Raw genomic sequence first — 19,996 nt, forward strand, 5'->3', positions numbered from 1 at the left:
ACATTTCCGGACTGACGCTGCGGCGCCATGTTGCCTGTAGAGTACTGTCGCGATAGACTGTCGTGCTAACGGACGCGCGATGACTCTCGCTTCGGTACCGCTCCTTGCAATATGCATTGCCTCCATTCTCTGGGTACTTCAGGCGCACGCCACGCGCCCAGACTCCGTCCAACACGTCCTTCAAACGGGCATCATGAGCACCGACTGGAGAGTCGAGGTATCGGCAGACTGGGATGTGAGTTCGTCGCGCAAAAACTCGCCGATTCTTCTCCTCACTACAAAAACGAGGGATCAGGTACTTGGTCCTTTCCCGATTCATGCTAGGGAACAACATTACCTCTCGCCGTCTTTCCCCCTGAAACGTATGAGGCACTGCTATCCCGCACGCAGCTAGTTGTAACACGCACTCTATCCAGTATACGAGCCTATTGACTACAACTCGTCGTGGCCCTCCGCGTACGCGGACGGTGGTAGCGTAGGGTGGACGAAGGCGAAGGCAGACGGGGACGGCAACCTCCAGGTCTCATTCCCACATATCCGGTAATGTTCGATTCTCTTGTCTTGCTACTCCTATTTGACCTGAGTGACAGGTGGGAAAACCTGCGCGCTACAGAGGGATGGGCGGCTCTCCAGCATCACACAGTCCTTCGGAGCACCCTCACAATCTACCCACCGGAAACACGGAGGAGCACGTTCGACGAACCGCCTACATTGCTCGTCTCGCTAATCCAAGGATCTTTCTTCACCGTCATCCCGACCTCAGCTCGCAATCACGTTCCGGCGTGGTATTCCGGCAACATATACGGGCTGGAAAGAGCGCCGCCTCAATCGGTGGATCTCCCCGGTCTGTCTCTCACGGAGGCTACAACCTACGACCTCTTCATCAGCGGAGACTACGAGGTAACGTCCCGATAGCATATCTTTCGACTTCCGCTCTTCATTCCTCGCAGATTCGGCTGTTCGGAGACCCGCGTTCCGCCGGCAGGCCTTACCCGACCTTGAGCATAAATATCTCTGTTGATCTCGAGAGACCGCGGCATGAGCTCGTCCACGACGCGACGCACGACGTTGTTTGCGACTTTTTGGGCGACTGGGCATTCGGAGAAGCGTTAGGTGTTGGGGTGCGCAGCGTCGGTGGTTGGTGGACCGTCAGCGAGGCTCATCTCACGGAGCCGATTGAAGTGAGAGTGCTCCTCCTGTTCCCTTTGAGCTTGCCTGACTCGAGAACGCTCAGGGCTTGCAGGTACTCCTAGTCAAACCCACCGAGATCGCGCCCAAACAGACTCGGATTCTCCCCTTGAAGATTGTTCAGACGTCCACATCAGACTTGTCGAAACTACCTATTACTTTGCAAATATCTTCCCCCAAGGAATCTACCACGGTTGAAGTCACTTTGGAAATCAAGCACGTCAAGGAGCTGTCTGCGGGTACCGGCTCCCAAGTCAAAGCCTCGTACTTCTACGCCGAAACGTCTCCTACCGCTTTCTATGTCATCTCTCCTTTGGAGAAGAATGAAGAGCAACCCCGGCCGCCGATCATCGCCTTGCGTACGCCCTCCATTCGAACCACTCTTACGACCGATATTGACTAGCCAGCTTAATTGCAGATGGCGCCGGTGTCGACATTTTCTCCATGCCGTTTTGGGTAGACTCGCTTCCTGTGCAAAAGCATAGCTGGATCGTTGTACCATCGGGACGGACTTCTTGGGCGAGTCATCCGATACCATGCACTCTGCAACGCTCCTCTCACAAGTTGGACTCAGGGTCTTGACTGGCATGGTCCAAGCTCGGACGATGTTTGGGCCTCGCTCGAGTCTTTGACAACGATCTTGAAGAAGAACGACGGTTGGGCTCCATGGCGCATTGCAGATAACACGAAAGTCGTGATGATCGGTCATTCGAACGGCGGGCAGGGGGCGTGGTGGAACGCTGCTAGATTCCCTGACCGCATATTGGCAGGTAGCTGCTGGTTTCCAGGTTGCTGAAAACGAGCTCTCATCATTGAATGTCATAGCTGTCCCAGCCGCAGGGTACGTCAAGTCCCAGGCGTACATCCCATTGACTCTCTCTCGGTTAGCGTTCTTACATGCTTCTCACCGTCATATGCTGACCTCTTCTAAGTTCGGCACATTTCATCGACCCGTCGCTGAAAGCTATCTTGGAATCGTCTTTGACGCCCGACGACAACGACCTCTTCATGACCAATCTAGCGAACACTCCTATCTTGGCGGTGCATGGGTGCGTACTCCCGCAGACATGCGAAGCGGGCCCCAGCTGACACTTCCGAACAGGGGTGACGATGATAACGTGCCGACGTGGCATAGTCGAGAGCTAGTAGCGACGATACGAACCTGGAACGCGAATGCAAGCGTCCAGTGAGTTTTTATCTTGCCTTCTTGTACTCTGCCGATTGCCGAGCATGTGCCCGTAGCTTACGTGAGGACCAAGGCCAGCAACATTGGTGAACTGGCTCTGCCCTTCCCATGCGCTACCCCACGTTGACCTTCAATTGGATCCAGGTATCCGTCCATACTCGCCAACGATGAAGTCCAGCGGTTCCTTGATCACGCGCTTTCCCAAGACGCTAAGCCAACAGCACCTACTACGCCCTTTACTCTCACGGTCGCCGTCCCTTCGGAGTCTGGATCCCTCTACGGCTGGAGAATCTTGGCATTGCGCACACCCGGACGGTTAGTGCCTCGACTCCTGGCACATTGTAGTCGTGTTCAGTGGGTGTTTTAGCTTGGGAAGAATCAACGTTGAAACTCTCGGGGACACGACTCTCGTGTCCGCACACAATGTTTATGTCCTGTCATTCAACACTAGTCAGATCACGACATCCGAACTGGTCATCGATGGACTGCACGTTCCAATCTCTAGAGGTCATCTTCCGGAAACGGTGCATCTACAGCTGGATGCCGAACGGCGATGGAAGGTAATTCCCACCTTGCCTGATCTTCTCTAGCGTCGCTAACCAGACGTAGGTTCATGAAACGCGGCAAGATACCCCCTATCTCGGTCAGCCTTCAGGCAGGATACAACGGATCCTGAGCTCGCAGGCGGCCATTACTATCGTTGTCCCGGATGACCTATCAACGCGCGCGGCCTCAAGCGGGTCACGCCTAGCTCACGATCTGAACGTATACCACAGGCTTGACGCGAGCATCGTCACAGGCTCTACCGCCCTTGACCGGATAGAGAAAGGCGCTCTCGGTGCCGGGAACCTGGTCGTGATCGGCAGTCCTCGAGACGAGCTTCCGGGCAAGCTGTTGCAAGAGGGAAGAACCCCGTTCCGAACGGAAGACGATTGCCTACTCGCAGGAACGCGTTTGATTGATTGCTGGCCGCTCGGTAAGCCTCATGAACGCGTCAGGAAAGTCCTTCCTGATAATGAGCTGCTTCACAGCAACCATTTTCCTGCATCCTCATCCCACCGATGCAACTGCTGTCGCCCTGCTGGTATTAGCAGATGATGATGAAGGGATCGAGAGGGCCGCACGTCTTATCCCTATTCGGACCGGCGTAGCGACCCCAGATTGGGTCGTCCTTGACTCCTCCATGGACAGTCTTGGAGCGGCTGGGCTACTCGGATCTGGGCACGTATTCACCTCATTGCCCTCCAGAACTGTCGCTGATCGTCATCATGCAGGCTCTGGGGTCGAGACTGGAGCTGGTGCGAGGCTTCCTCCTATGTGTTCGATTGACGGCTGCTCGCACCGAAAAAGGCAATGGATTGCGATGATGTATGTATGTATCTTATTGGACCAAATGCGATGCGGGAGTGCGATCCCGGCAGTAAACAGGTAAGCTATGGTGCATTGAATTCTTCAAGTCGCCCTTGAACCTGGGAGCGTCATGCTTAAGGTTGACCCAGATTATTCTTCCTTGCTTGCATCCAATTCTCCGCCAACTCGCTCACGACACGGCCCAATAGTTCCGTTACCCCTTCCACATTGGAGCCCTGACCTTCAAGGTAGTATTTGATCTGGCCTGGGGTCAGCTGGTCCCTGCGCCTTCTCAATCGGAAGCTTACCTTTGGCTCGGTGCCGCTTGTCCGCGTCGTCAGCACGATCTTACTTGACCCATCAGAATTGGCAGCTCGGAATTGAATCATGTGTCCAGACGACAGCGGTAGCGTCGGCTTGTAGGTTGGCGGGTTGCTACTGTCGTAACCTATGGTGAGGTCGCGGACGCTTGTGATCGTCAAGTCTGCGAGGGTCTTCGGATAGGCTGGCTTATCAGAAGTCGCCTAACATTCAAATGAGATCAATAGCAGAGACAGGCAAGTGATCAACATGACGGACCGAGCCGTCGAAGTTGCGAATCCGAGCAAAGATCCTGTCTATGGTAGATGGGTCATAGCAGAGGAAGTAACTGTTGTTTGTCTGTGTGGTGCCTTCTTGAGCCTTTCCTCAGTATAAGTCAAAGGCAACCAACCTGGAAGTAGCCGTATCTAACATGAAGAAGGGTAATGAATGAAAAATTCCGTTCAGATGAAAGCGTGTGTCACTAACTTGGCGTACAGCTCTTTCAAATGGGAGCTTGCCGTTTTGCCTTGCTGATGCAAAGAGACCACCATCTCTGCAAATTGGAGCTGGACAAGGCATCCAGGCATCGTACCAGACAGTCGAACAGTATGCTTACTGTAGCAGCCACACCGTCCTTGTCGCGAAGGTCACCAAACATGAAGCCGATGGCTTCTTCGTACCTATATCAAGGAAGCATTGACCGCACTGAGTGAACTGACGCAGGCAGAAAACAGCTAGTCAGTAGACGCACCCGAATGGCACCTCATAGCCCTCCGCAACCAAATTCAAGGCTGTGTTCCCGATGAACTTGAAGCCTGTGCAGGATGCACAAAACCCCAATCGAAAATTTATTTCATGCAGTTGAAAGGGACTCACCCGTGAGGCATTCTACGAACTTGAAACCCTCAGCGTGTGCTATTGCTTCGACCATCTTCGAGCTGACCGTGGACGCCACCATGGCGAGCTTCGCTTTAAAGAGGCATTAACTCTCGTCCGACGAACCATGAGATTACCGGGGTGACGAACATAGGGGTTTTCCTGTCTGTTTGTATTGATCGAGTGTCCAGCTTGCGAAGAGGACGCCTAGTTGGTCTCCCGTGAAGGTGACCCATCGACCATCAGCACTAAGGACACACACCGATCAGCTGGTCTATCAGGTGAGGGAACGAAGACTAGCCGCTTACCCTCTTTCTGCAGCGGAGAACCTGTCCGCATCTGGATCCTGCGCCAACACATAATTCGCCTTGTGTTTGTCGGCCGTACTGAGGGCAAGGTCCTGATGACTACATGTCGACGCAAATTCTCAATCGCGATCCTCATCGCCGGAGCTTACCAAAGCGCCTGTGAATCACGGTCAAACTCAACGTAACACAACTGTGCGGACGAAAAACCTTTCTCCTCCGGATTGGGGAACCGCACCGTCGAGAACTCTGGGTCAGGCAATTTCTGCTCTTCCACAGCAATGAACGGCTTCAGCCCGGAGATGTCGAATGCGCGCGTCACGACGGGATGGCTAACGCCGTGCATAGACGTGTTGACGAAGACGAGCGAAGACGCTGCATTCAGCGATCTACGACCCCATCAGCATGCCGGGTACGTTCTGGGAATGGAAGCAAAGCGCACTTGTCTTTGCTCCGCGCTGCCAGGTTTGCAAAATATGCTTCGTGCATTTCCGCTGTAACGTCGGCGCGGAGTGAGGAAGACACGGCCTTGTCCGTGTCCCATGACCAAGGCTCGAGGTTCTCGAGGATGGCAGCGGCGATGCCTTTGTCGTGAGGGGCAATAATCTGAGGCAGATGATGTGTCGGTCGCTGATTACGATCACATATACGCTCATGCGAACGAACCTGCACGGCGTTCTCCCAGTACACCTGCGACAGCTTAGCCGCGTCAAGGCAAAGAGAAGATTCAACTGCTCACTTTGTATCCATTGTCTTGCTGCCACGAACGGTCAGTCGAGGCGAGTATTGTAGGAAGCGCGCGAGCCCACCTTTGGGTTATGGGAAGCTACGTGGGGATTATCATTTGTATGACAGAATCAACGGGAGATCACGGACCTGTAATCATCACACCGCAAGCAGCGTGTAGCGATTTCACGCTGAAGGGAACCCTGTTTACGAGTTCGGAATCAATATTGTACTGCGGCCCATCCGACCAGGAATAAACCAACATCGGTGTGTGAACCAATCCTTGATGCAGGTACACTTTGATCCCTTTCGCGATGAACGCAGTGGCCGTGAGCTCAGCCCATCGTTCAGAGTTGTGACGATGATCATGCCCGACAACGACTCCGCGCGTGGCGGCATCCTTCACGTTCTTCAGAACGTACGCGCACAATCCCTGGTGGGTATCACCCCTGAGCGGATGGCATAGCGAACGTAAGGGATCATCCAAAAACCTGAGACGCTTGGATGACGGTCAGATCATTCATACGCGCCCATCCCGCCTCCATCTTTCCTCTGAGTCCTGATGCAATCACAATCTAATGTCTCCTCTCCAGTGGATGGACTGGGCAAACCTGCGGTCCCGAACTCGATGCGCGTCCTGAACTACGTTACTCGGCATCCGATGAGATGGTACCAAGGGGCACAGCATACCTCATCCGCTTCTCAAGCTCGACCGTGTCTCCACGGTCCAGCAGGGCCTGCACCTCTGCGCGGGTGGCGCTGTTCTTGAATGGTGGGATGATCAATGAAGTATCGCCTTCGCAGATGGTGATGCGACACCAACTTGGTCCAGTCTGAGCCATTCTCGAATCATAAGATCGAGTTGACTATCCATATCTCCTCGAGCAAACAACAGAAAACGAAGTCGAGCGATAGTAAGTGCACGTTGAAAGTTGACAAAGCGAGGCTGCGACGAAGCGCCCGATCGGATCTGACTCTTCCCAAGCTCAAGCTCGAGTCTCAGCTTGGTTCTTGCGGCGACGGCGACGAACACACAGCGTGGGATCCTCAGAGCCTTCAGCGCTTCAGCAACGGGGCGCGCGATGCCGACGCTGTGCCAACACCATTTGTAGTAGATGGCTGTTGTGTGTACGTCCTTTTCGGCGTGATCATGAATGGACCGAGGCATCGCAGCTTAATATGAATGGAGACGGAATGCAGCTTTTCTCCGCAGTTTCCGCCTCTTACCCTTTCACCCTCTCTACATCGGTTTGTTGGGCAGATGCAGGACATCGTGGACGAAAAGACGCTGGCGGCACCATCTCCCTCGCCCAAGCCCTCTCTTGACCTTCCGAACCCCCACGCTCGCTCCAGGTCACACTCTCATCCCGAGACGCAGCCGCATTCAGAACGTCTTCCTTGGGGCGGCGACTATGTGGCTCAACAACCCACGGCAACGTTAGGCATGAGTCTTAGCGGTGGCAACCGAAACGTGAAGAACCTGCCTCGTGACGGGCTAGATGGTTCAAGGGCATGGAGCCACGACTTGCTCGATTCCGTCTCGCAGCCCAAAACATGTGAGCAGGCTAGCTGCCTTACGAATTCCTACTCCGGATTCATTGCGTGACCGCCTGCATCCCCAGTCTTCTCTTCGCTCTTTTGCCCATGTGTCGTTCATACGACTAACAAGCAACGTCTCCGAAATCTGGAAGAGAAGGGATATCCCCTTCCAGACGAGTGGAGAGAGTGTTGCACCGTCGAGTGCACCGGCTTTGGACTGTTCTCGCTCATCTGCTGTTGTTTCACATTACAGGCGAGTGTCACGCACCCACGAGATCTACCGCGAATACTTACACATGAATTCCTTCGCCAAGATGGACGGCCGCAAGGATGTTCGCGAACGCTACGAAATCACAGGGAGCACGAGCAGCGACTGCGCTACATCAGCATTCTGTCTTCCTTGCGCCTTGACGCAGGAGGCACGGGAGCTAGAACTAGAAGAAGAGTGCGTGGACCCCCTCTTACGCTATTCATGATCCCTGACGAACTTGCCACGGTAGAACGTGCTCTCCAGTCGACCCTACTCAACTAGCGATAGATGCTGCAGATCGACCATTCAAACCAGAGCGTAAGAGCACTCAAGTCCTCCCCGGCCAGCGAGCGCTGATCTCACCTTCTCTTCAGGCCAGAAAGACGAGGTTACGGCCTGCTGTTGCGGCATGATGGACATGTGCTGCTGGACAGCGTGTCCCATCTGTTTATAGTCCTGATTGATAGATGTCGGCCGCCACGATATAACAGCACTACGTTACGTAGCTTTCGTGGCAGGTCATCGAGGTACTCCCTTGCCGAGGGGACGTCCCTGAGAATGTACATGCAGATCACCGACGGACCTTCGGAAATCATGATCATACACATTTCGAACCAGGCATTTCGACCATCATGGTTCTGAGAATCGGTGTCTTCATATCACTGGGTACGCCCAGAGATATCTCGATATCATACTGTTCCGATCCCTGTGGATGCAAATCATTTGCGCGAAACACGCGCAGATACTGTTCATTCGTCCCGCTGACGTGGAACCTCGCGGGTGGGTGCCCGAAAGCGATCGTACGCCAATCCAGCCTGGTCGCCATCTATCAGTAAGGAGCGACGCAAAACAGGGGCAGGATGATGAACACACGTCGCCAGCGAGTTGACGGATAATGTCTGAAGCTCGGGTGCAAAGAACATTGAACGATCTGCGTTGGCGGCTTCATTCATGAGATAACTCGCGGCGGACATATATTCTCCTATAAAGGCCGGATCTCGGCCATCTTCGATGGACCGTCGGATGGTGTACGCGATATGTGCGACGTCAAACACATCCTTCTGGTCCACGGGTTTGGAACGAAGCTATAGGTGATGTGTCAGCGACGTCATAGGGTGGGCACAGCTCAAATACGATGTACGTACGATATATATGGCATTTCCGCCAACACACGGATCAGTGAAGGATGTTTCTACGTTGCGATACTGCGATGAGATAGCGAATCAGTTTATGCGAGGAGAAATCAATCAACAACCCACACTGGCTGCGTTCGTGATTATTCTCACTGGCGCGCCATCGTAATGACGATTGAGGACGGTCACAATCCACGCCGACAAACAGTCCTGGGAGCTTAGCTTCTGAGTCTGCGCCTTCTCGCAGACTGCATTCCGGAACACCTGCAACGAGGCTCGAGGTATCCTCACGTTGAGGGGGACGATTTTTCTGTTGGATGCTGCCTGGAGGTAGCGGTCTCCAAGTTCGGTCAAAGTATACGTTTCCGTCAGATGTGGCATCCAGGGACTATATTTCATGAGTATTTCGGGGCTAGGATGTGGGAACGAATGCTTTCGGAGGGTAGGTATGTCGTCTGTGTGCGAGCCGGAGTAGATGAGAGAGAGGTAGTTCAGCAAGTGAAACAGAGCCGTCGCATCTCCTATTGCAGCAGAGTCAGTGTGACCCTGTGCAACTCCGACCATGTATTAGGACAAACCGAGCGTGTGATGCCACGAAACGCCAACGATAGTTTCCTTCTTCGTGAGGGTCAGTTTGAATCGCAATAGGGGCGTATCCTCGCCAACAGGCCCGCTCCTAGCAGCTTGATCATGGAGGAACTTGAATATGTTAGGCTGTACCACCGATTCAGTAAGGCCAAGAGCCGAGGCATCTTCGCCATCCTCAGCCGAGATTTGAGTGGGAATAGGCAGACAAGTCGATCGTATCTTCGGACAATGTTGTTGAAGCTCGTCGTTCTCCGGCAAGAATCAAAGATACCTTCCAGGCGCCGCCAATGCGTACGATGCGACCGGTAATATGCGGATAGACCGTTGCAGCTTGGCTCAGGGTCGTCAAGAATTGTTGAGAATCCAGTACAGCAGGCACCACAAGAAGAATCTTGATCTGGAATGGATTGCATTTACAAATAAGCAGGCGCAGGTGAATGGCATGAAGCCGGCTCAGCCGCCAGCGCATCGCTCACAAATGTCATCCACAGCTCGTGCCCAGGCAAGTCTGCAATGATATTGCTAGCGCACATAACAAAAAGATGGTGCTTATATCTTGGCTTGAGGCGGCAAAAGGATAGCAACGCAAAATCGAAAGCTGGTGCCCCCTCAAGAGTAAGTACACCGAAGACGCACTTCGGAGGACGTCCGAAACACGTTCCGGCGAACATCCCACGGCACGTCGATCGCATCAACTCATTATGCGCGGAATATTGCGACTGCATAGATCAATACAATATTGGCGCATCTTCCGTGCGATTAATTGCTGACGACTATGCGTGATAGCTTTCATCCTCGTTGTTTCCATCACAGCTAACAAACTCTCTTTGCGTTGTGCAAGGACCGCAGCGAGTTGCTAGGTAGGTAGGTAGGTAGATTGCCGACGAGGTCCCGGTAGCGGGTTACTTACGTATCATCTGTGCCGCATCGAAAGCAGCTTTCTCGTGCGTGTTTGCGTACATCCACCGCTCTGTCGTGACTGTCATACCATGCCATCCCTCACTGAAGCGCAGGCTTACAATGCCGCTGCTCTATCGGCTCTGTCAACGGTACCGACCGCGCTGTTCATCGGCGGGACGAGTGGGATTGGTCGAGGCATTGTGGAAGCATTCGCACGTCATACGAAAGGCAATGTGCATATTATAATATGCGGTAGGAATCGCGAAGGTGTGCCACGGTCGTTGTGACCTACCTTCTTGTCGCTGACGTGTTTTGTCGGTCTAGCCGCCGACCGTATCATCGCATCACTGCCGAAACCCTCCGTTGCTGCAGCGAAGCACGAGTTTGTCTACTGTGAAGCAACGCTCATGCGCAATGTCCGCGCTGTCACCTCCGAGTTGATTTCCCGCCTTCCAAAGCTTAACTATCTCGTCTTCACCATTGCGCTCGTCAACTTAAACGGGTACGAGCCAACGGAGGAAGGTCTAGAGAAGAAAGCGGCTGCGTCATACTACGCTCGATGGCTGTTCACCCTCGAGGTGAGTATTCCATATGAGGCGCGTCTAGTCGGATGCAAAGTTGCTCATCTCTCGTTGGCAGCTACTTCCTTTACTCCGCAAAGCTCGGGAGATGGCTGAGCCTGCCAAGCTCCTCTCTATCGGTAGTGCGGGTCGGGCTGGGCGAAAGATCGAAACGGATGACGACCTCGATTTGAGAAAGCTCTACAAGACTAGCATATTTCAGATTCGCAAAACGATCACGGCCTGCCAGGAGCTCAGTCTTGAGGTACATATGCATTCCGAGGCCTGCTCATCGCTCCTTCTCATGGCTAATGATGACGGTCTTGCAAGGCTTTCGTTACCGAGAACCCATGGCTTACGACTATTCACACGAATCCGGGCGTCGTGTATACGCCTTCCTTACCTTTCGATGTACCGTTGCTGCTCAAGGTTGTCATTGACTATGTCGCCTGGATACTTCTGCGGTCGCCCAGTGATTCGGGTGAGTTCATGCTGTATGCTCTACTGAAAGGCGAAGGCGAAGGTCGCGTATTACGATTTGGCGAAACGGGGAAAACATTACGACGTCGCGACGAGTTCATCACCGTCGAAGGACAGGAGCGAGTGTGGAAACATACGCTGGAGGCAATCTCAGTTTGAGGATGGTACCATAAACATGTCGGCCATTGCGTTGCAATGGATTCTGTAGCTTTAAGTGCTGTCATGATCATATTAGCGCTCGTCATCATCCACAAGCGCCTACTGCATATAGTTCTCAATTTTCCGCCATGAGCATTCTCTCAAGCCAAACTCCTGTTATCATTTCTCGCTCTGGGGCACGCATCTACGTGGAACACGACCCAATAGCCCCTCCTCCTCATCCAGGCTTGGGCTGGACTCGCTTCGTTTGCATCTCCGACAACCACTCGAAGCTATTTCCTGTACCACCGGGCGACGTTCTGATACATGCAGGAGACCTGAGCAGCTGGGGGTACACCGCTCACCTCAAGACCACCACGAACTGGCTTATGAGCATGGACCACCCATGTAAAATGTGAATATGTGTGGCCGATGGGCTGGGCCGCGGTCTCATATCTGAACTTGCAGAGTGACTGCTGGGAACCACGATGTTGGTGCAACTCCCAGGGATCCCGTGCTTGGAACCTGATGTCCGTATTGGTACGATCAGTTATGCCTTGATCCGTTGTTCACTTGGGAAGGGACGGGGTCGATGCCCCCCGAGGTACGCTCCCGGTGACGCTGTTCCATCGGCGTCCTGGTTACTGATACGTTCAAAGGAGCTGGCAGCTGCTCGTGAATTGGTCAAAGGCCATGCGGCCCTGGGAGCCAACATCCGTTACCTTGAGAACGAGGCTACAGAGATTGAAGCAGGTGGTCGACGTTGGAAGATATACGCATCTCCGGTCAGTACACGTACATGAGACGCTCTTCACCTGACTGTTGAATTTCTATCAACACCAAGGCCTCGCCGTTGTACGCGCAAGGTGCTTTCAAGTATCATGGCCAAGGACAGGCGACAGGTCGGTGATGGTGCATATCATTCTAAACAATCCGCACGACTCTTATTGCTCTCTAGAACTGTGGTCGAGAATACCGGAGGATATTGACATATTGATAACGCACACCCCTCCGCACGATATCCTGGACGCGACACGGAAGGGGGTGAAAGCTGGATGCGCAGTTCTTCGATCCCGGCTCGAGGACCTCCCCAATTGCAGGCTTCACGTCTTTGGCCACATCCACGAAGCTCATGGGGTCATGATACATGGTAATATTGCCGGCGGTGAACGGGTTTTCGTGAACGCTGCGTTGGGTTCTTCTCTGCGGCGGCAGGCAATTATCGTAGATTTGTTGAACTAGTCAAGCTTTCGAGCTGCTGTATGGTATATAGTACCCATGCGCGATGTCATACGACAAGATTGAGTTACTTGAATCGACCTTGATCTTGTCGAGGCGCGACAGCGATGCGAGCGCGGACCGGTTGACGTCGGCGGAACACGTGCAGCGTGTCGCATTTTGGACGAGCGCGCGTCTGACTCTTCCCTAAGCTTGGACCGTACCTCCGTCGGCGACGACCGCCTCTTCTCCTTCTTCTTCATCCACCACCATTACCATGGGCGACAAAGTACAGCTGAACAAGGCTCAGTTCAACGCGCGCCTCAAGCTTGTGCTTGACTCTTGGACGGTGTGTGGCTGCTGCGTTTCCAGATCCCGCCGCCTCGAGCTCTGAACAACCCTTTCGTAGAGCGCCGATGGCGACAGTGACTACAGCTCAATATCGGAGGTGGACGCACTGTTTGCACCATCAGGCGAATCGGCCGGCGAAGACGAGCCTATCCGGAAAGGCAGCGCGTTTCAGGTGGGTCCTTGTTCCTCCCGAAGGGGTGCTCTCCGACGTGACGTGCGCGACAGACGTGGCTCTTCGGCTTTGAATTCCCTTCCACACTCTTCCTCTTCCAAAAAGACAAGGTCTACATACTATGTTCGGCGTCAAAAGGTGTGCGGAGTCAGCGCTCTCGTCTCGACCACGGCTGACGGCATATACGTAGCGAAATATCTTTCCCAAATACAAACACCGAGCTCGCCGGTACCGATAGAGATCTTTGTCATGCCGAAGGCGAAGGACCCTCCGAATGACTCTCTGAACAAGTTCTTGGAGCGCTACATTGCGCACGGGCGCGTCGGGACGTTCCTGAAGGAGCAGCAACGCGGCAAATTCATCGACGAGTGGAACAGGGCGCTCGATTCAGCCAACAAGAAGCCGGAGGTGGTGGATATGGGACCAGCGGTATCAGCTTTCATGGCTGTCAAAGACGAGGAGGAGATGGTTCGTGGCTATTTACATTCTGAAGTCGCCACGGCTCATATCTGGTTTGCAGAAACTGGTCCGGACAGCCGCAAATTTAACGTCCACCCTCCTTGCCCATCATGTTGCTACGAAGCTGGAGATGATTCTGGACCGGGAAGCGAAGGTTTCGCACGAAGCGTTCGCGAGGCAGATCGAGAGTAGGTTAGGGTCTGGCGAGGGCGAAGCCGCTAAAGGACCGGATATGAAGGTCTGGGACAAGGGAAAGGGTCTGAACAATGTATGTTCACTAGCGAGAAGTCATTCGGAGATGATGCTCACGTTCATCAGATCGACTGGATGTCGACGGAGTTCTGCTACACCCCCATCATCCAATCACGATCTTCAAGTTCTGGGTACGACTTGCGTTTCAGCGCGGAATCCACCGAAGACGACTTGGCCCATAAGGGCGTCTTGCTCGTCTCGCTCGGTATGCGGTACAAGGGCTACTGTGCCAACCTTGGGCGGAGCTTCATCGTGGATCCCACTAAGGAGCAGGAAGCCATCTATAACCTGCTTTTAGCCTTGCAGGGAGAGCTCCTTATCAAGATAAAGAACGGGGTCGTTATCCGCGACATCTACCAACACGCTCTGAACTACGTGAAGAAGGAAAAGCCAGAGCTCGAGGGCAACTTCGTGAAGTCTATTGGTTTTGGAGTATGTTAGCTGACGTGCTCCGTGGACATATCTAACTATGTCGGGTAGATGGGCCTAGAGTTCCGTGACTCAGCGTATCTCCTCTCGGCCAAAAACGGTCGCAAGTTGAGAACCGGTATGATTCTCAATCTGTCCCTGGGCTTCCAAGACTTGGAGGAGGCGGGAGGGAAAAAGTGCGTCTGAATATTTCCGTCGGGTATTTGTAAGGCTCAAGTCTGCCGTAGATACGCCCTCCAGCTCGCCGACACTGTCAGGGTGGATGACTCTCGGGCTACATTATTCACGGCCGGCGTGAGTGGAACACGCGACACGATGTTCTACATCAACCAGGAAGAAGAAAAGAAGCCGCAGAAACCCGCCAAAGCTGCGCCCTCGAAGGCCCTAGTCAACGGCTCGCCCATGAAGAACAAGACCGCTGGTGGCAAAGTACTGCGCAACAAGACGCGAAGCGCTGCGCAGGAAGAGGTCTTGCAGTCGACGGCTGCGAAGATTCACGAGCATCAGCGCGAGCTGCACGCTGCGTTGCAGTCGGAGGGTCTTGCGAAGTACTCGGAGGAAGGGGATGGTGCTGGCAAGAATGAGGCCAAGTCGTGGAAGCGATTCCAGAGCTATAAGGGCGAGGCCGGCCTGCCGCGAGAGGTAGAGAACTTGCGGATATTCGTTGACCGGAAGATGGCATCGGTCATCGTCCCCATCAATGGCTTTGCGGTTCCGTTCCACATCAACGCGATCAAGAACGCGAGCAAGAACGAGGAGGGCGAATATACCCTTCTGCGCATCAACTTCCAGACGCCAGGTCAGCTCGCCGGGAAGAAGGAGGATACGCCGTTTGAAGACCCGGACGCCACCTTCATACGATCGGTCACGTATCGTTCAACGGACGGGCATCGCTTTGACAACATCGCGAAGCAAATTACAGAGCTGAAAAAGGAGATCAACAAGCGGGAAGCCCAAAAGAAGCAGCTTGCCGATGTCATTGAACAGGGCAGCCTCGTCGAAGTAAAGGGTCGCCGACCGCATAAGCTTCCCGAAGTATTCATCCGCCCTGCCTTAGACGGGAAGCGACTTCCGGGCGAGGTGGAGATTCACCAGAACGGTCTGCGTTACGTATCACCAGGACATCAGAAAGTCGGTGAGTACCTGGGATGTTCATCCCGTCTTTGAGCCGCTGTCTCACACACTTGCAGATATTCTCTTCAGCAACATCAAGCACCTCTTCTTCCAGCCTTGCGATAACGAGCTTCTCGTCATCTTTCACTGTCATCTCAAATCACCCATCATGATCGGCAAGCGAAAAGCGCACGTACGTTTGTGGTACTTGGAAGCGAACTGAATGCTTACAGGATCTTCAGGACGTGCAATTTTTCCGTGAAGCATCCGACGTGCAGTTCGACGAAACCGGCAACAGGAAACGCAAGTACCGTTATGGAGACGAAGACGAAATAGAGATGGAACAACAAGAACGTAAGCGCCGACAAATGCTGAATAAGGAGTTCAAGCACTTCTCGGAGAAGGTGGCCGAAGCTGCCACGCAATCTGTAAGCGGTTGTCTTTGTGGTCGCTCGCTTTCGCTAACATCGAATGTTCAGACGGGAGATACTGTAGAGATTGACATTCCCTTCCGCGAGTTGTCCTTCGAGGGTGTGCCCCATCGGACCAACGTGCGCCTTATGCCGACAACGGAGTGCCTCGTCCATCTATCCGACGCGCCGTTCCTTGTCGTGACACTGAGCGATATTGAGATCGCGTCACTGGAACGTGTGCAGTTTGGCTTGAAGCAATTTGATATGGTTCTCGTCTTCAAGGACTTTACGAAAACACCGCTACATATCAATTCGATACCAAGCACGCAGCTTGATGATGTCAAGAACTGGCTAGAGTAAGGTCTATCCTTCTGCATCGCCTTCCGGGACGCTGACCATTTGGACCAGCTCTGTCGACATTCCGCTTGCCGAAGGACCGGTGAACTTGAACTGGGGACCGATCATGAAAACCATCAACGACAGTCCTTACGACTTCTTCCAGCATGGCGGCTGGAGTTTCCTCGGCGGTTCTGCCGGCGGTGAAGATGTGAGTGCCTTCGTTATTTCCCGCGTTTAGCCAAGTGCTGATGGATATCTTGCAGAGTGCCGGCTCCGATGAATCCGATACGGAGTCAGAGTTCGAAGCCGAGGACGAAGAAGTGTCAGAGTCAGAGTCGAGCGACGAATCCGACGCGTACTCCGACGCCAGTGGCTCGAGCGCCAGCGAAAGCGGATCTTACGACGATGATAGCGACGGAGACGATTGGGACGAACTCGAGCGTAAAGCCGCCAAATGTCCGTCCCGCCGTTTTTCTTTGACTCGTGACGAAGCTGACCCGAAGCCATGAATGTAGCGGACAAGAAGCGGGCAGAGACCGGACGCGGCAACGACTCTGATGTCTCAGACGACGACCGGAGGAAAAAGAAGCCTGCTGGCAAAGCCAACGGCAAGTCCAACGGCAAGGCGCCGGTAAAGAGGAAGTAAACATAGAGGCCGGGTGATGTATTCCTGTATATTTTGAACGTATGTACATTATTTTGTCGCGGCTTCCAGTCGGCGAAGAGATTTCAACGTGGACATCGCCTCTCGCCAAGGAGCGTCAGCATCACCAACACTTTTGTCGTCGCTATCGAATAATCCGTACGTTCATCCTGCAATCTTGGCTTCCCTCCACATGAAAACGACGGAGAGCGCGGCGCCAGGGCCTAATGCGACAAACGCGATAATCTGCCAGAGCGCAAGACCGATAACCTGCAGCGGAGTGCGGCCGAGCCACAGGACAGCGATCATGCTGCTTCCGAACGAGGTCCACGAGTCCCACTGCAGGAGCTCCAGACTGTGATTCGTCTTCGTGAGCGGAGCGCTCGGAACGAAGATATATCTCAACGACGCCCAGTCCGTCTCCGCCAGGTTGTCGATGTCGAGCCGCGGGTAGAGGACGAAGGCATGGGCGGCGACGGAGATCACGAAGGAAAGCGAGTATATGAGCTGGGTGATTCCGTATCCGGATTGCGCGCCTCTTTGGGAGGAGCGGCGGCGAATGAGCGCGAGGTGGAATCGTTGTGCAATGCCCATCCATAGGGGGAAAGCTTGCCAGATCGCCGTGATGTAAGGGTCGGTGAGGGTGAGGAACATGGCGGCGCTGGGGATGAGGTATCCGACGAAAAGGGCAAATAGTATGGCTAGGGCGTCTGCGTTGAGGATTTTGTTGCCTGCGGAGGGCCCTGTCGTAGAATGGCCGGACAGGATAAACACGAGCCAGTAAATTGGCATGGTAAGGGCAACGCTGGCATTTTGGTAGACGAGGCCGAGGAGGACAGGGAATCCGAGGAGAAATGAACGATTGGAACGAGCAGCTTCGACGAAGGGAAAAACGGCGAGAGGAGTCCAGTTGGCTAGAAATTCGACGAGGAGGGGAAGCGTAGAGGGGTGCAGGGCACCTTCAAAGAAGCTTACGAGGATGCAGAGCTGGTGGTCAATGGCCTTTACAGAAGCTTCAAGATGACAACATCATGTTATTAGTGGAGTTCATGGTACCACGATGGACTGTCCAACAGCGTACATACTGTATGCAAGCCGATTTGGGGAACCGGAAGAGGCATTTGAGTCCTTCGGACATGCAGCAGCGAAGAACCCTTCAGTCCCTTGGATGAACGGGATGAAATAGTACTTGACACCTGATAAAATGCAGTAGCTTGAATATCATGAAGTCATACACGAGCTTGAACATGCATCACTCACCCAGAACCTGGATGAGCGGGAATAACACGAGGGGTAAGAGTTTCCCTATCCAACGATTAATATCGTGATGGAGTGAGCTGTTTGCTTCTACCTACAAGTGAGCAAATTCTGCTTTCGTGCCATGCTGAAGCTCGGAATAACAAGCGGATGAACTACAGGAAGTAACGGACAAAGCGCGGCAGGTCTCGCAGACGCGACCTTGAATGTTACACGGGCGACGTTTCAATGATTCCGCAGTGCACCTCCATGTCGGCGAGCTTCGCTCTGCTACTCCTCTTTTCTTCAGAATACCTATTGCCTGCCATTCACAACTCGCTTGTGCGGGAGACTACGCACTACTTGAAAAACTCTCCTTACTTGTAACCATCTGATGTGGGCATAAGAAACGGTTCTGTTATGATACCATGCCGAAAGTCCGCAAACGCAAAGTCCCGGTAACGAGAACGAGCACAAACACCTCCGCAACGAAATCCCCCGAGGCGACAGCTGCAATCATACGCAGATTCCACGTCCTTATAAAACGCCGGGCTCAACTGATTGCGCAAAGACCTGGACGCCAGCAAGCTACGCTCGTGAGTGGCAACCAGAAGGGGAAGAGGCGCGCTATCGATACCAACGCCGCGGAGCTGGAGCAGATTGACAAAGAGATCGAGGAACTCGGAGGACTGGATGAGTACCAACGAATGTCGACCATCGGACAGGGACAGGACCGAGGCGGAGGCAGCGAACGTGTTTTGATCCTCTGGCTACAAGAGCTAGGTTATGGCCCTAACCGCCCTCCAGGACGAATGGCGGGAGTTACCCGTCTCAAGTACGCTTTTCCCCTCGCGATCTGGTGCTATGCATAATCCGTGCTGCAGGTTACTGGAAGTCGGCGCTTTGAAACCAGATAACTACCGGTCATGCCAAGATTGGATAAATGCGACACCAATGGACCTTCACTCTCGGCATCCGGAGATCCTAGAGCAGGACTTCCTTCTGATGGATCAGGATCTAAACCGCGCGCAATGGGACGTCATCAGTCTGAGCTTGGTCATTAACTTCGTCCCAGACGCAAAGGAACGAGGTATAGTACCTTCAATGTCGCAGAAACGATTCATTACATATCATTGCCAGGGAAAATGCTACGTATTGCTCGTAACATGCTTCGCCCCGACGGGTTACTTTTCCTTGTTGTGAGTATGAATATCCATTCACCTCGCACTTCGGTTGACACCGGTATATAGCTCCCGCTACCATGCGTCGCGAACTCGCGGTATCTAACGTTTGAGCACATGCAAGCAATCATGAGCACATTGGGCTTCGCACAGATCAAGGAACGTTGGCGGCATGGCGGCAAGATGGCTTATTGGCTGTACCAAAAGACCGATGTGAACGAGAACGTATCGATGACATTGGGAAAGAAGGCAGTGCTGAGACAAGGTGGTTCCAGGAATAATTTCTCTATCCTATTATGACTTCGGAGCACTGCAGTGCCGTCTATCTTCTGCTTCGCCTGGAACGCGGAAAACAGCCCTTTCCAGTTAGCATATTCCGTCGCGGTCTACGCAGTATATGATATCTTTCTCCTAACGTTTTCCGTCCATGAACTCATGCTTGGTCCCTTTGACATCGCGGCAAATATAGCCAGACGGTCGTAAGCCCTGGCTTTCATGACCGTGTCCCCACATGAGCCCTCTGACGCACCATTTGTATGCCCTACAGGAATTTGATTTGTTATCCTGTAGTTTTGCATGCGTTGAGTGCGAACACTGAGACATAAACGAGCCATCATGAAGCAGACGGGTGCTGATACACTGGCGATGACATCTTATATATCGGGCTT

General features: G+C 53.5%; 7 protein-coding genes across 7 annotated transcripts; 5 read left to right on the top strand and 2 right to left on the bottom strand.

The window, feature by feature from the left end:
- Positions 1 to 50: 50 nt before the first annotated feature.
- Positions 51 to 6,817, bottom strand: PUNSTDRAFT_88245 (uncharacterized protein). The gene is made up of 38 exons (XM_007384689.1): positions 6,758 to 6,817; positions 6,625 to 6,698; positions 6,546 to 6,571; positions 6,426 to 6,493; positions 6,198 to 6,367; positions 6,085 to 6,137; positions 6,018 to 6,034; positions 5,948 to 5,965; positions 5,875 to 5,898; positions 5,651 to 5,814; positions 5,419 to 5,597; positions 5,361 to 5,368; positions 5,212 to 5,303; positions 5,054 to 5,151; positions 4,904 to 4,996; positions 4,779 to 4,842; positions 4,644 to 4,707; positions 4,514 to 4,593; positions 4,437 to 4,452; positions 4,304 to 4,384; positions 4,033 to 4,248; positions 3,649 to 3,984; positions 3,406 to 3,595; positions 2,984 to 3,350; positions 2,742 to 2,934; positions 2,519 to 2,689; positions 2,431 to 2,460; positions 2,291 to 2,374; positions 2,121 to 2,237; positions 2,014 to 2,071; positions 1,763 to 1,958; positions 1,607 to 1,707; positions 1,235 to 1,547; positions 951 to 1,181; positions 591 to 900; positions 417 to 540; positions 296 to 362; positions 51 to 235 (listed from the first exon to the last, which is right to left on the bottom strand). Exons 1-22 carry the CDS (start codon positions 6,806 to 6,808, stop codon positions 3,859 to 3,861), a joined length of 1,782 nt encoding a protein of 593 aa, XP_007384751.1. The 5' UTR covers positions 6,809 to 6,817; the 3' UTR covers positions 51 to 235; positions 296 to 362; positions 417 to 540; positions 591 to 900; positions 951 to 1,181; positions 1,235 to 1,547; positions 1,607 to 1,707; positions 1,763 to 1,958; positions 2,014 to 2,071; positions 2,121 to 2,237; positions 2,291 to 2,374; positions 2,431 to 2,460; positions 2,519 to 2,689; positions 2,742 to 2,934; positions 2,984 to 3,350; positions 3,406 to 3,595; positions 3,649 to 3,858.
- A 378-nt stretch (positions 6,818 to 7,195) lies between these two features.
- Positions 7,196 to 8,177, top strand: PUNSTDRAFT_114152 (PLAC8-domain-containing protein; the record flags this gene model as incomplete). Its single annotated transcript, XM_007384690.1, has 5 exons — positions 7,196 to 7,490; positions 7,557 to 7,726; positions 7,788 to 7,918; positions 7,974 to 8,041; positions 8,098 to 8,177. The coding sequence occupies 5 exons, from the start codon at positions 7,196 to 7,198 to the stop codon at positions 8,175 to 8,177; spliced, it is 744 nt and encodes a 247-aa protein (XP_007384752.1).
- Positions 8,178 to 8,604: 427 nt separating this feature from the next.
- PUNSTDRAFT_24318 (uncharacterized protein) lies at positions 8,605 to 8,937 on the bottom strand (the record flags this gene model as incomplete). Its single annotated transcript, XM_007384691.1, has 2 exons — positions 8,605 to 8,808; positions 8,869 to 8,937. Coding segments are annotated over 2 exons (273 nt in total), but the record flags the coding sequence as incomplete, so codon positions are not given.
- A 1,481-nt stretch (positions 8,938 to 10,418) lies between these two features.
- PUNSTDRAFT_103690 (NAD(P)-binding protein) lies at positions 10,419 to 11,635 on the top strand. Its single transcript, XM_007384692.1, has 4 exons — positions 10,419 to 10,611; positions 10,669 to 10,922; positions 10,984 to 11,169; positions 11,235 to 11,635. The coding sequence occupies exons 1-4, from the start codon at positions 10,434 to 10,436 to the stop codon at positions 11,541 to 11,543; spliced, it is 927 nt and encodes a 308-aa protein (XP_007384754.1). The 5' UTR covers positions 10,419 to 10,433; the 3' UTR covers positions 11,544 to 11,635.
- A 36-nt stretch (positions 11,636 to 11,671) lies between these two features.
- On the top strand, positions 11,672 to 12,805 carry PUNSTDRAFT_103695 (Metallo-dependent phosphatase; the record flags this gene model as incomplete). Its single annotated transcript, XM_007384693.1, has 6 exons — positions 11,672 to 11,937; positions 11,991 to 12,012; positions 12,073 to 12,126; positions 12,182 to 12,307; positions 12,367 to 12,424; positions 12,481 to 12,805. The coding sequence occupies 6 exons, from the start codon at positions 11,672 to 11,674 to the stop codon at positions 12,762 to 12,764; spliced, it is 810 nt and encodes a 269-aa protein (XP_007384755.1). The 3' UTR covers positions 12,765 to 12,805.
- Positions 12,806 to 12,963: 158 nt separating this feature from the next.
- On the top strand, positions 12,964 to 17,395 carry PUNSTDRAFT_103696 (FACT complex subunit SPT16). The gene is made up of 14 exons (XM_007384694.1): positions 12,964 to 13,089; positions 13,150 to 13,263; positions 13,317 to 13,401; positions 13,454 to 13,731; positions 13,784 to 13,990; positions 14,041 to 14,406; positions 14,455 to 14,579; positions 14,631 to 15,538; positions 15,594 to 15,709; positions 15,759 to 15,944; positions 15,996 to 16,285; positions 16,338 to 16,476; positions 16,532 to 16,724; positions 16,784 to 17,395. The coding sequence occupies exons 1-14, from the start codon at positions 13,018 to 13,020 to the stop codon at positions 16,912 to 16,914; spliced, it is 3,210 nt and encodes a 1,069-aa protein (XP_007384756.1). The 5' UTR covers positions 12,964 to 13,017; the 3' UTR covers positions 16,915 to 17,395.
- Positions 17,396 to 18,464: 1,069 nt separating this feature from the next.
- PUNSTDRAFT_144230 (nucleolus protein) lies at positions 18,465 to 19,770 on the top strand. The gene is made up of 4 exons (XM_007384695.1): positions 18,465 to 18,982; positions 19,032 to 19,237; positions 19,288 to 19,346; positions 19,398 to 19,770. The coding sequence occupies exons 1-4, from the start codon at positions 18,576 to 18,578 to the stop codon at positions 19,626 to 19,628; spliced, it is 903 nt and encodes a 300-aa protein (XP_007384757.1). The 5' UTR covers positions 18,465 to 18,575; the 3' UTR covers positions 19,629 to 19,770.
- Positions 19,771 to 19,996: the final 226 nt, after the last annotated feature.

The sequence above is a fragment of the Punctularia strigosozonata genome, assembly GCF_000264995.1.
Source record: "Punctularia strigosozonata HHB-11173 SS5 unplaced genomic scaffold PUNSTscaffold_8, whole genome shotgun sequence".
NCBI classification, from domain to species: Eukaryota; Fungi; Basidiomycota; class Agaricomycetes; order Corticiales; family Punctulariaceae; genus Punctularia; species Punctularia strigosozonata.